Source organism: Serinus canaria, chromosome 3, assembly GCF_022539315.1.
Source record: "Serinus canaria isolate serCan28SL12 chromosome 3, serCan2020, whole genome shotgun sequence".
NCBI lineage: Eukaryota > Metazoa > Chordata > Aves > Passeriformes > Fringillidae > Serinus > Serinus canaria.
Genome location: NC_066316.1, coordinates 36,119,489 through 36,134,399, shown reverse-complemented (window position 1 = coordinate 36,134,399; position 14,911 = coordinate 36,119,489). Strand labels below are relative to the sequence as shown.

The 14,911-nt window shown below is 40.5% G+C and overlaps 1 protein-coding gene across 1 annotated transcript in view; it reads right to left on the bottom strand.

The window, feature by feature from the left end:
• The window catches only part of SMYD3 (SET and MYND domain containing 3), a 380,180-nt gene extending 366,903 nt beyond the window's left edge, over positions 1-13,277 (bottom strand). The window contains exon 1 of the mRNA XM_050973100.1: positions 12,176-13,277. Coding sequence (XP_050829057.1) covers positions 12,176-12,339 — 164 coding nt within the window. The 5' untranslated portion in view covers positions 12,340-13,277. The remainder of the gene's footprint in view (positions 1-12,175) is intronic.
• Positions 13,278-14,911: the final 1,634 nt, after the last annotated feature.

Below are 14,911 nucleotides of genomic sequence, written 5' to 3'. Positions count from 1 at the left end.
GTACTAAGTATGTGCTTTAAAAGTAACCCTAACTACAAGGGTTATAAAATGGTATGGTTACTGACAGATACAGCCTGTAAGACTCCATAGGGGGAGGTTAAAAAGAAGATATGAAAATTAAAAATTAGTAAGTCTCAGTGCAATGGTTCTGAACAGACATATTCCCAAAGTCACAACTTCCAAGGCAATCTCTAAGGACAAGATCTTTGGCTCCATACTAATTTCTAATGCACTTGGGCATTCTGTAAATTATTTCATCTGTCTCAAAGCAGATGAGGGGAAGGAAAGCTGCAGCAGTGACCCTATGTCAGCTCCCCACAAAAAAAGCCAAACATCACTGTATTCTGTGCACACCAAACACCGACATTGCTGAGAGCTACTTGTTCAAAGACAAAATATGTCCTTTAATAATTCAACTCCCCCTGAGACTCAAATACAAGATAAGAGGCTAAAACCACCTTTGAAACAGGATATTCAGAACTGCAGGTAACATCCACGTTCATTGGTACAGACCGTGATATACCTGATGTGCTTTTCTGCCACCAGGCAGCATAACCACCCCGATGGCATGATGAAAACAGCCCCAGGCTCTCCAGCCACATGCCTTGCATTGAGGCTTTCATCTCACAGCCCTCCTGACCAAATAAAAGACAAAATTTTCTACTGCCTGGCTCAAAATCCAGTTCCCTCCACACCACTTCACCTACAAGATCATAGAGATCTTTTTAATTAAAAAAAAAAAATCTTGTCTATTTAAACCTTTTCTACCCTCTCTGAAAGATGCTCTTCAACTTCTAGAAATTGAAATCTTGTACAGAAATTATCAATCTCTTCCCAGTCCTGTATTTTCCTTGTCATTTTTCAAATGTTCCCATGAATCGCACAGAGGGTCATAGCCATGTAACATTCTAGAGAAAATTAGGACTTCAGGTCTCACCTTTCCAAATCTGTCTGAGATTTTTACACAAAAATCAGAAAGCATTTTTCGTAGCTTTTCATGCCATAAATACATTGTTAACTTCAGCTTCCATCTGCTAAATTTTTTCTTTGTTTTGGAAATTGATTTATACTAGAATATCATCCATAGCAGACAACTACTTTAAAAAATTGTTGTGTTCTTCCCTTATAATCAGTTTTCCCCAGACATAGTTAATATCTCTTCTGCTATGAGCAGCTCTCCAGGTTATGTCTCCTGAGTCCATTTCAAGTAAACAATTTTTCACACATTTTCTTCAGTCTGTTGTAATTCACATTCCACTGGCCTCTACTGTTCCATCTATGGTATCAGTTAAACAGCATTTCTTCCCCCCACACAAAGACTTTTTTTTTTGCCAAGGACAAGCAAGTTTCACAGCTTTTGAAACTGAAAGGAACAATCATAACATCCAGCAAATTGCATGAGCCATAAAGTTTTGCATGGCAAAGCTTTCAGCTCTGGCACAATTAGGACATATTTTACCAATTTTAAAAAGCCATGTTAATTCCAAGTATACATATAAAACTGCTGGTGTTGGACTGTTTCCTAGTAGTAGACTGTTTCCTAATAAATTTATAGCAGATATGCTTTCTGCTGCCTATAATCACTTTTAAGATTCTTCAAGTAGTTTAAGGCAAATTATTGTCCATAAGGTGATATACAAACATATAATTTAAGTAAATTTATTTTACACTCTATCAATAACTTCTAAATATGTGGGTGAATGCAATAAACCTCAAATCTCTCTCAAACAGGTAATCTAGGAAAGACCTTAAACTTAACAGATAAATGAAGGGGTCTAATCCTCCAATTATGTATCTGAACTACAAGGTTTTTTTCATCTGTTGTGCTCCTCATCCATGCATTAAAATATACACATCAGCTGACAATATCTTCAGTTTTATACATGAGCAAGACATTTAAAAAAAGAGGTGAGCACAGCCATTCTTTGATTTTATTGACTCCTCCTCTCCCAAGCTGCGTTCAATGTCCATGCAGGATAAAGGAGGAAAATGACAGCCAGTCCTTACAAGTGGGTTGTGAACACAAGTAATGTGACATGTATTATTGCCAAGGGAATTTTTAAAAATGCAGTGAACAGCACCAGAAAGTGTTAAGGGCTCCCTGCAATACCAAATAAAACAAACACCATCAAAATATAATCCTGGAAAATCCAGTAAATTCCTAATCAACAAAAAATTAGTTGAATATATAATTTGGCACACACATACCAAATTCCACACATTCATTTTTTTTTTTATCCTAGATTCCATAAGTGGCATTAACTCAGCACTAATGAATCCAACCCATGTCATATTTTATATACATGTAACTGGATTCTTCTGTCATTACACTTTTCAATAGAAACATGAATCCAGTAAAACAACCCCATGCCAAATTTTCACAAAGTCTTTACATGGGTCTCAATCTTTTGCATACAATGCTCATCAAGTCTGCACTCCTTATAGAATTTCATTAAAAACTGAATATAAGTAGTTTTGACATATCAGAACACAGAATAAAGCAGTAATCACATAAAACAGTCAGTGCAATTCAATCAAAATTACTGCCAAAGCAGCAAAGGCTATTAATTGGCAGCAAAACCCACATATAAGAAATACACAGACTGACTACATGTCTAATAAAAGACTAGGTATCCCCTGGAAGTGGCAAGATTAACTTCTTTCAGCACTGGGTTGCCAACTACGAGCCTCTATAACTTTTCTGTTATTTTTATACCTGTCACTCTTTTTAGTGCTCATCAGCACAGTTCATCCGCTTTCTTAGCCACAGAAAGGGACATTCTATATTAAGAAATACTTACTTACCTAAGTATGATGTGCTTATTTTGTGGAACAAAACCAAAATTAAAACAAACAAACAAACAGAAGATCCAACATAATACTACAAAGGATCTTACTGATGATAAAATACATTTCATTGCTGTATCTGTTTTGCACCTGATATTATACATATCTTGGGTGGATAACTGCATAGCCTCCTTCTCCTGGGGCAAAGGCTTCAGATAAATCAATCATCACATACTGAGTTTCATACAGTATTTCAAGAAATTGTTTCCATGGCTATTCCATCTGTTGTGCAGGAGTATCAACTACTATGACTGTTTTAATATGACAAGTGGATAAAATTCATCAATAACTGAATAGCCAGTCTCATTTGCTAAACCAACATAGATGCTTATGACCATAAATCTCTGAAGTGGTTTTCTGTCCCACTTCATTTTTGCTTTTAAATCCTTCAATCTGTTTTTGCTTTTTCAGAAATCTGGACTGAGATACTTTCAACAGCTGGAGAGGACTTGGAGGCAATATACCACAGAAATCAAAACCAGCTACACAAAGTACAAACCCACACCAACCTTCAGTCAATTCTTAAAATATGTGTATCCAGAGTTTGATCAAAAAAATCTTTTTTCCAAATGAAATTAAACTGTAGTGTACTAGCCTGGCATAAACTTTCTCATCCCATCCGATATTCAATAAAGATTTTGAACAAAATGATCTGCAAGGTGGAATTTAGCCCACACAAAGAAGAAAAGGTGTCATAGTTTATCTTACCAGGGAGTAGTACTTAACACAACAGGAAAAGAAAGGGAAAACAAAACCAAAAACAAAACAAATAAAAAACTACAAAAATCCAAACAAACAAACAAAAAACCCCAGCAAGACAGCACTCCATTTTGAACCTTTATGTTAAAGTGAGCTGCTTTCAAGCTCTTGACTAATAAATAAAAACAAGTTTCTGCCCAAGAAGCACAAAACTCAGTGAAAAAGTATTTTACCCTAAGAAACATAGACAGTTTATTTCACCCTCAGTATTTCCTGAGACAAATCCCTCCTCCCCGAGGACCATGCTTCACCAAACATCTCAACTTTTCTCCCTATTCTACCATGCTCCTTCTCACTACCAAGAATGCCATCACCAAAGAAACTGTCTTTTCAGATCACCACTGCACACTTAGAGCAGCTGAATGAGACATTTGAATTAGATTGTATGAATGAGCCATATTTGGGTGAGTTGTAAGAAAGGGTTTACCGTTTATAAGACCATTTTAATCTCCTCTTTTTACTTAGTAATGATCTTTTACTCCTTTTTTGCACTTCTACATCTTTTGTGATTCTGAGACCATTACCACTCCTAATCACACCTTCATAAATAGTGTTCAACACACCTTCTTGGTCTTTTTGCTTTGAATGCTTAAACCTGATGACACAGGCAGCACACAAACACTACATGAACAGCCAGGGCAAGCCTGCCCTGAGTGAGGCCAAAACTGTGTTTCCTACCTATTGACTGCAGGATGAGAACTCGGAGGCCAAGATACTTCAAAAAAAACCTCAGTCTTTAATTTCAATTTAAGTTTGAACAATGACATTAATATCAAAGCTGAGCTGAAGGCAGCTAGCAGTTATGATGATAAACAGGAAAGCTAAATATTGCATGAATAGGGGATTGCAGCTTGAGTTGGCACAGGAATTACTGGGGTTCAACCAACTGTGTTGAACACCAACACCTACCTACAGTCATCAGGATTCATTACACCCTTGGGAATGATTCAAAACTTTTGCTTGGCCTCCAAATGAAATCTTTCAGTCAGCCACAGAGGCGCTGTGAGAACTGTGATTGCTGGAATTAAGCACAGATCCCAAAATGAGTAAAATCAGTTTCAAAGATGAAGTCAGAAAAGTTGATAAACCCCCACGGAACCAAGACTTCAACTGCAAATGTTTGCAGTGCTTCTACTGCTAAAGTGACACTAGGATATGCTTCTGAGGAAGTAAAATATGACTGAAACATGCCTTGATTAAGAAATGAGGGTGGGGTCTCACAGTCCAGGACTAGGCTGGACTACAAGGCAGAAAAAATTGCCCTCAACACTAACAAGCCAGTCAATCCTGCACACCTGAAAGCCCTAATTCTCCTAAAGACATCCATAAAGGCTCAGAAATTCCTCTAACTGTCCTTAGAGTTTCATCTTTAGCTTCAGTAGACTAAAGGCTACTACCAGACTGCACAGCCCTGACCCCTGTTCAATGGCCACTTCAGCTCTGTTCCCCCAGCAATTAGCTGTTTCAAGGGAACTAAGATTTTTCTTTTTTGGCATAGTATGTTTTTTGCAGTTTATTTCTCTGCACCAGTGTATCACAGGTCATATGAACAGCAAAGTGCCAAATGAGAAGCAGAAGGGGCAAGCCGGAAGGAGATCAAGGACTCAGGGGAGCATTTTCAGCAGCTCCTAGCCAGCACATCAGGTAAGTTGTCAAGCAGATCCATAACCCACTTCAAAACATGAATGGCTAGGGCCGAGAGACATGCAGAAAATTCTATCAGCCTCACCCATCTAATTTGGATAATTCAAAACAGCTGTTGCAACTGGTTCTGAAGACAAGATTCTTCAAGGGAAAACAGCATCATTCCATACACCATATAGGCAAAAGCACAGAGTGGCTTTTGAGGACACTTAGTGGAAGTAATCTCTAACAATTCATGAACTCCAATACTTATGTGCAAGATATCAGCAACAGTTCTTAAAGAATTTAAACAATAAATTCCTAACGCAGTACAAAACTTTGAGCAAGTCACACATAATTAAAAACTTTCTTCAGGAAATATCTGGAACTAATTGTGTTGTCGCGTTACCTAGAGGTTACCATATTTTAATCACTCATGTTTTCCCTTCTAGTGCTGATTATAATTTTGTACTTGCACAATTACAGTTCAACCTCAGGAAAAGCATACTGAAGACAATCCAATCCACAAACTTATTTTCATCATTATATCAATAACCACAAGCAAAGAGTATTTATGCAGAGCATATTAGTATTTTAAAACTTTAATATTAAGGACTGCACCATGCAGAACAGAAATACAGTATCAGGTGTGCATTGCAGATACACAGCAAAACCTAAATTGAGTAAAATCTACAAGAATGCTAAAACTTAAATGGTCAGACACAGCTTGACAGGACAACAATTTTGATACCATACCTTTCAAATTACAGAGCAGTATAAGCATGAAAATTGTATACACAAAATCCCAACACAGTAATAGCTTTAGGGCCCTTTAAAGCATGTCTAAAATTTTCATTTTCCATAAATGATAGGCATGGCAATAAAAACTCTTGACCTGGGAGAATTTATTTTTAACAATGCCTCTCCCTTTTCTGTTTCTCCTGTTATTAACAGGAGCAGAGCCAGGCTGGCAGCAGCAGACATGAACAGTCTCAAGACCACAAGGCAGGGGAGGAAGGGAAGGAGATTAGCAGTGACCCATATATTACCCAAAGCAAGCCCACAGTACCCAAAGCAGTGAAGAGGCACCAACTGAAGACCAAAATGCTATGCAATGAAAAGAAGGGTTTACAGCTAACAGAACCTGAATTACATTCTCAAAACAAGCCTCCAGGATAAATAGTCAGGTAACACACAAAACTCCTGGTCTACTAAACCTCCTGACACACTAAAAAGGGTGCTGTGAGGGAAGCAAACCAAACTAACAGGCAGGCCAGGACAACTTAGGAATGCTATCCTGAATGCCAGAGCTTCCTTCTTCCCCCTACTTCAACCTGACTCCAAACAGAAGGAATGGGAGGTGGAGCATAATTTCTCCTCCAGACCTTCTCCGGACAGGACACTGAAGGAAAACACAGTCTGTGTCCTCACTCTCTCTCACAGAAGACTTTACTGGCAGCATGGGACAGCAGCCTGAAAGCCACTTCTATGGCTCCAGCTGGCATGCGGGCAGAACAAAAACCATTTCTATCCTGCTTTTCATAAAGTTGCTTCAACAATATGGGATTAAGTTCAAATGGGGAAGGGAGAGTCTCTTCTAAGGAAAATGCTGCCTTTTTTTAGGCTGTCATCCAGCTACAGAGAGAAACAGTACTGGTGGTGATGGTGCTCAATTTCTCAGGTCTTGGGAAACATTCTCACAAATGTACACAGAACCTGAAATCATGATACTTTGTATAGCTTCTACTTCACATATAATTTTGTTTCACATGCTTGGCTCTTAGTTCACACTTCACATATTCCAAGAGTCAGTGCTGCAATTTCACTCCTAATTGTCAAGATGCTCCATCAAATTATAGCATATTATTCCCAGGATTATCCTATCCTGGAAGCACAAAAACATAATTGCTCCTAATACTTACAATGTGATTACACACATATTCTCTACTCCATAAGAAGTTACACATCTTGAAAACTACTGGAACTCTGTCTAGAATTTTGACTGGCACTGAAAGGACACCAAACACATCATATATCTCACATTTTAAAACCCTTATTGACTTATTGACAAGGCACCAAGTCATGCTGACCAACTTTATTCATTAGGGTGGTAAGTCTAAAAATTATGTTCTGACATATCTTTAAGGAATTTTAAAAACGTTGTTGTTCCATTCTATAAACAACCATGGAACAACAATATTCTACAGGAGGGAAAAAACCAAAACATCTTTTTATACAAGCAAACTATAAAACATGGATATTTGGATACTGTTTATCGAAAGAACTACAATACTTATCTTCATTTGATGACAACTGATGTAAAGTTAAAAGTTAAAGAATGAAAGAATCAAATATTCATTTTCCACACTCTAGAATCCTTGTAGAGAAAAACATACCTATACTAGGAACACCTAGAGCAACAAGACAGGATTTTTTCAAGAAATTAGCCTAAATTTAAATGTATTTCTGTATTAACCAGCAACAGAAGTATTTTTCAGATATAAACATGGAGGCAGTGTAGATTTTACAGCCTTGTGCATTACTGGAAGTTGCACATATGCTAAACATCACATAAAAAAAAAGCATTGCACCTAATCACCCAGCAAAGCAGGAAGCAGCATAACTTGGCTGTTGTGCTAAAAGGCTCTCTCTTTGCTGCTTAAGGAAGCATCTTCGCTATTGGTGAATGACAGAACCTTCATGGAGAAACTCCCACTGCTGAAGAGTCAAAATGATGAGCTCCTCTCCTCTCTTGACCTCCCTGCTGCAGTGTGAAAAGGGCCCACTTGAACAGTCAGCAACCAGCTCTCCTCAGGCAGAACCACACAACTCTAAGGCATACCGTGGTAGGAATGATCACACAATCACAACCAACCCCCTTGTCACTCTGAGTCAAATCCTGCTTCTCTCCACTTAAAAAACTGCATTTAGTTTTGTACCTTCAGGCTGCCATTAACTTTGACACTCTACTCTTCAACAATGGTATGCCAACTTTCATGGTGATGAAATAACTCAACATTGTCTTAGTAGCAGTAATTGTATTAGCAGGGATAGTAATAACAAAGCAGCCAATTTAAGAGTGTGTAAATGCAGAAAATACAGGACTGAATGTAAAGGTGTTTCCATTTGAATATTTTTAAATCAGGTGAAATCAAGCAAGGAGAAGACAATTGCTGGCCTGTGTTTAGTATACTGTAATCACTCAACTCTTCAGCTTGGTTATATTTCCCATATACTGCAACAACGTTTGCATTCTCATCTAGCTTATCACCACTCCTGGTTTTTCTCTTTTTAAATATGTTTAAAAAACTTGTAGTCATTGAAAAATACATTCATACTTCCCCTTAACCCACTTCCATAGTCTGAACCTCTGACCTTACCCAAACAAGAAACACTAATGCCTTTTATTTCATAGTCTACACATAATGTTATTCATTACTTATTCTCATATATTAATTTTCCTTAAAGGTATAAATGGTATAGCATTTTGAAATAGGGTGGTGTTACCTCTTTTTCCCTACTTTTCCTGAGATTCAGATTCTATAAAGTTTGTTTGCTTGCTCCTAAGTATCAACTAAGACTTAAATATTCTTGCAATGGATTCTTGTAACTACAGGGCATCACAGAACTGTTTTGTGAAAAGCAAAGATATCACTGACTTCATTTTGATTCCATATCTATAACAGGCTGAGTATATTTTCAATTCAAAATCTGAGAGTCAGACCAACATTAAAGAGGTATTAAAGCATGGAAGCAGCCATAAAGAAAACTTAATTAGTAAGAGAAAAAAATCTTTTCTGTTGCATTCCCCAGGAAACTATTGGAAAAAATGCTGGCCATTGAACTTTTGTCACACTACAGATATTCTTGCAAAAAACATACCATCATGCAATGCATCATGTTCTACCAAGACACTGCTTCCATACAAATACACACTGCCACCACTCAATTTTAACTTGTATTTCAGAGCAAATCTTTATTATGTATCCTATTTCAGGGCAGTATTTTTTATAATTACTATCAGAATACCATTCAAACAGCTATGCTATTGTATTAAGCCATCTACAGCACAGCATTTTAACCCAGCCTTGTATTAAAAAAAAACAATGTGAACCTCTTCATAAGAAAATACAGGGTTCTACTTGAAGTAAGAAGAAATCACAAAAGGGGAGACAATGACAAAAATCTGCCATCTGCTCTACATACAATGTAGACCTAAAAAAAAATGACTGAAAAATTTATTGTCACTATAAAAACAGTACTAACAGCCCAGTAAAATAAGGAAGGGCTGTTAATATTTCTACCATTAGATGCACTGTGTATATATATATATATATATATATATATATATATATACACACACACACACACACACATACATATATATGTTCTTGGATAGAAATACTTCAGCACTTTAAATCCACAATAACATTCACTTTAACTGAGTTAAGACTAAGCAGAACTACTGCACTACCTGAGCTTTCCTTTCTAAAACAGAGCAGCAACCTGCCCCCAACAGCCAACCTTACCCTGCTTTGGTACATCAGACCCTTGCTGTAGGAACTTGGCCAAGGTCACAGAGTAAGTCAGGACCATCGCAGGCTTGTGACCCCAAATCCTGGCAACACCATGCTGCCTCTCAGCATGCAGTCCAGAAGGAAGATACTCTGCACTTCACTACCCATCTTTTGGCTCACCCAGCACTTCTCATACAGCCTAAAACTGCATCAAACAACATTCACTACTACAAGCAGAGAGACAAAAGCATAGAATTACACATGAGTGTAAAGCCTCAAACATTAATTGCATATATAAAAGGATTGCTAAAACATTAATTGCATATATAAAAGGATTGCTAAAACACTAAATCAATGTTAAGAACTAGACTTTTTTTAAAATTGTGTTCCTGTACTGCCACCTAAAGATCAGAGTGAAAAACAGGAACAGTAGTGGACAACATGACTTTTATCTTTATTCCTGGAAGAGAGCAGTAAGTTTTTGCAGCTACCTCACTTTGAAAAAAGAGCACACCAGATTTAACCAGATCAAAACCAGATTGATGAAACAGTTCTATTTCACATCACAGTTCAGCAGTACTTTACTAATTGCCTAATTTCTATGCATTCAAAAAAAAAAAACCCCAAACCCTGTATTGATGTATATATATCCTTTAATTAGATAAATGTCAGCTTGGACAGTCATGAGCTATAAACTCTGTCTACCCACAGCATATTTTGCAAAGGAAGACAGATTGGTGTGGAAATATATTTTTGACTTCTTCATTTACTTTTTTAAGTTTAACCGCTATCACTATATAGAAAAAAAACCCCAAAACTACAAATTAATAGCCTCTTGTGATATAACAAGCTGGTAATACCATTATTTCTCCCAACAAAACATGACCTGGTTACACGTCTACATTCAAACACCTCAGATTCACTTTTATTCCACCTGTTGCTGCACTCAGCCTGTCCTCTGAAGTCTGCAGCCTCTCACAACTTCAAGCAGAAAAAGTTCAGTCACCACCCCAAAAGGCTCTGATGTGACGAGTCAGACTTCACAGACATAAGAGCTAAAAATCTTTTGAGCTCGGTGGTTTTTTGGGCATTCTTTGGACAGGTTTTTGTTGGGTTTTTGGTTTGGCTGGGTTTTTTTTTTCAATATGCTGAAGATGCAAGATGCATCTTTTAAGATGCAAGCATCACCTGGAATAGATTTGTCAATTTCAATTTTTTCTTTGATTAAATGAGACGCATATTCTCATGCCTGTAAAGGACATGAAGCAAATGACCTGGACTGTTTCTACAAACAAAACTTCAAACTTAAACTTAACCCCCTTCCCCCCCACTCAAAAAAAAAAAAACCGAAAAAAACAACAAAAAATCAAACGAAAGCAAAAACCTAAAAAAGAAAAGTTAGTGATATCGAATTTTCTCCTGTCTCTCTTCTTCATGTAATGGCAATCGATCACACAGGGGTTTGACTCATCTAGCCATATGTTTCAGGTATTAATACATAGATGTTACTTTAACAGCTCTGCCACAATCCAGCCTGCTGGGAAACCGCTCTAGTTTAAAATCCAGTTTTGTTTTTGTTTCCTTCTAAACAAACACAAGTTGCCATGTGTTTGTCAGTTTCCACTTGCAGGGATATGCGGCAGGAAGGCAGGCACTTATTTACGGCATGTCTCCAACCCACGTGCTCTTTAGCGGGATAAACCCGGCCAGGCGGCACGGAGCTCCAGAGGGCCGGTGCCTTCCCAGCCCTGCGTGCCCCCGGGCACAGCTGCCCTCGGCCGGGCACAGCTGCCCTCGGCCGGGCACAGCTGCCCTCGGCCGGGCACAGCTGCCCTCGGCCGGGCACAGCTGCCCTCGGCCGGGCACAGCTGCCCTCGGCCGGGCACAGCTGCCCTCGGCCGGGCACAGCTGCCCTCGGCCGGGCACAGCTGCCCTCGGCCGGGCACAGCTGCCCTCGGCCGCGCCGGGGGCCGGACCCTCCCAGCACCGCCGGCCCAGCGAGAGCACTGCGCGGAGCGGCACCGCCGCCTCCCCCAGCCCGGAAAACCTCCCCAGAACAGCAGTGCCTGGGAAGAGGCGACATCTTCAAAAAAGCCGCTTTAAAAAAAAAAAAAAAAAAACACAAACAAACAAACAAAAAAAAACCCCAGTTAAAAACAGCGGCAGGAAGCGGCAAACCCCGCACGTCAGCCCTGGCAGCACATAGCCGAGGGACTCGGCTCAACCAGCCCCTCTCCGGAGCACGCATCCCTTCCCATCCCACCCCGCCAGGCACAGCCGGCTCCTCTCCGGAGCGCGTATCTCCATCCCGCCCCGCCAGGGACAGCCGGCCGCTCGGCGGCCGCTCCCGCCCGGCCCGCAGGCACGGCGCGGCCCCGCCCCGGCGGAAGGGGCGGCGCTGCTGCGGAGCGCCGGATTCCCGCCAGTACCTGCGCAGGCAGCGCTCGCACACGCTGCCCAGCTGCTGCTTGCTGAGCACGTAGGCGAAGGGCGCGTCGTGGTAGAGCAGCTCTCCGGGCCGCACGCTCCGGCGGGAGCGGAGGCCGCTGCCCTTGCCCGGGCTGTGGAACCGCTCCAGCGCCGCCGGCTCCATCCTGCCGCGCGCGCCGCCACCGGAGAGGAAAGCGCGGCCGCCCCGCCCGCCGGCACGTGACCGGGCGCGGCCGCCGCCATCTTAAATCAGGGCAAGGGCGGCCCAGGGGGGATGGAGCCGGGATGCGGCACTCGCGTGTCCTGGGCCGGCGCAGCACAGCCGCACTGACAGGTGCAGGGCAGCCCTTTGCCCGAAGAGGCAGCTAATTGCACGTACAACAGAATCCCAGGATGGGTTAGGGTGGAAGGGACTACAGTGCGTCATCTGGCGGAACCTCCCTGCTCAAGCAGGCCTATCCCAGAGCGCATTGCACAGGACTGCATCCAGAGGGATGTTGAATATTTCCAGTCGGGGGAATCCACAGCCTCTCTGGACTATCTGCTCCAATGCTCAGTCACCTGCACAGTAATGAAGCCTTTGTTCATGTTCAGGTGGAACTTCTGGGAATTAGTTTCTGCCCCTCGCCTCCTGTCCTATTGCTTGGCACCACTGAGCACAACCAAGCTCCATCCTCTGGGCACCCTCACTTGAGATATTTACGCCCAAAATATTAAACAGCTTAGTTTACAAAGGAAGGGCTGTAATATTGATTCAGTCAAAAGATGTGGGTGCCATGGGACAGGGAGAGAGAAATAGCAAGCGTTTTGCACAGCGGCTTGTGAGAGATTTTAGGGAGTTGGAAAGATGTGATAACCTGTTGACCATAAACAACTTGCAGGTGCTGTTTTTCTAGCTTATTTTTCCACCTTGTTTTTCCGTTCCTTTCAAGGGCAGTGCATGAGAAAGATGTTAGTGTTAGCCAATAGAATAGAATCCATCTTATCACTCAATAAAAACCATGCAGTTCTTTTGAATGAAGCACTTCTTCGCCTTTGCTACGATCCTGCCTCTCATCTGTTCCTGCCCTGACCCCGGCGCATGAGCGACAAAAAGACATCCCCAAAAAGGACATTATAATTGTGAGCTGGCATCTATATGTATTTCTGGATCTCACTGTGATCTGAATACAGAGAAATATGACTGGGCCAGTAGCTGCACCTACACTCTGGTGTTTCTCACTGAGAATGCACCCCATCCATCAGATTACTTTTTGTCAGAACCATGAGTTAGACCAGGTAAATGACAACAGAAAAGGCAAAATTTGCAGAATTAAATAAGAGCATTAATCTGAAATGTTGGTTCTCAAACCCCGTGAAATAAGTGCTTTCTGTATGGGTCCGCATAACTTTTATTCATTTATGAGATTACACTCATGATGCAGGCTAAATGTGCTGAACTGCAGATCGACTTTGCCTGGTTTTCCTTATCACGCCTATAGAGGGAGGTAGGGCTTGTGTTTTGGAAAGGAGTCTTGATTCACGCTGTCAAAGAACACTGAGACATAGACCTTACAGTTCTGCCAAGCAGCTGTGCTAAAACCACTCAGTTTTGTTCTCAGTAACTGTTATTTCAGTCGGCAATTGTTTTCATCCAAGTTGCAACAAGGTAATAAGGAATGGCAATATGCAGATCCAAAACACTGCTATTAGGAAGAACCAAGGTACCTAAAGCCAGAGGACTCTCACAAAAAATATATTTTGACATTTGCTTAATGCTGCAATGATGTAATTCATTACCAAAGTAACTGGCAGCAATCTAGCTATTAGTGAAATCATTATGCGTGTTACTGTGCTTATCTTCAGCTCTTCTAGCAAATTTTTTAAATGTGTTAAATTACAGTGATATTGTGAGTTTCTCAAGAATTAACCTTGTTAGTTATTAAACTATAAGGCAAATAGCTCTGTATTTGGCCTGTATGCTTTACTTCTTCACCGATTAAATGTTCTGCATTTTCCTTTCTATGCTGTTTAGTTTCTAAGCACACATCACCCAAAACCTGTGCCAAAAATAAGCCCAGTAATAAGAGAAGTTAACATCTGCCTCTATTAGTGGATAAATTTAAGAAATGAGTGGTCAAACAAAAAGCATGAACCTAAAGGCCTACCCATGAACTGCAAAAAAGTGCACTCGGGGAAGAACTAATATAAATATATATTACCAGATGTAATTTTCATTATTTTCTCTTTTTTTTTTTTTTCTTGGCAGGTTTTCTCACTTATACGTCTAGTAATACAAGAAAACCTTGCAAAGTACAAAAATACATCAGAGGGAATGCCAGTCTTCTGTCTCACTGACACCCAAACAAAATGAAAATCACAACTTTGAAGAGCCCAGCTACTCTAGGAAGATCTGAAGTATGTCTATCTGAAGAAAGGGACTTCCATCAGCTTGGCATAAGCTGTACAGGAAATAAGCCACAGAAACTTGAAAACAGCTTTTAGTTGACATTGCATTCCAAGTGCTATGAAAATATAATTGCAGTAATAGAGATTTTCTGTAAAGATAAGCTTTCAAACATAGCATTGAACATTTTAGATATCTGGACTTCTGTGTGAAGGGCCTGAAGAACTGAATCTGGATATGAACATCTACAGGTTAGTGACGAATCTGCCTAGGAGGGCCATCCAACAGTATTTCAAACAATGGTGATCAATGGAATGCCCACCTTGGATGTTTTTGGAATCATCAGTCT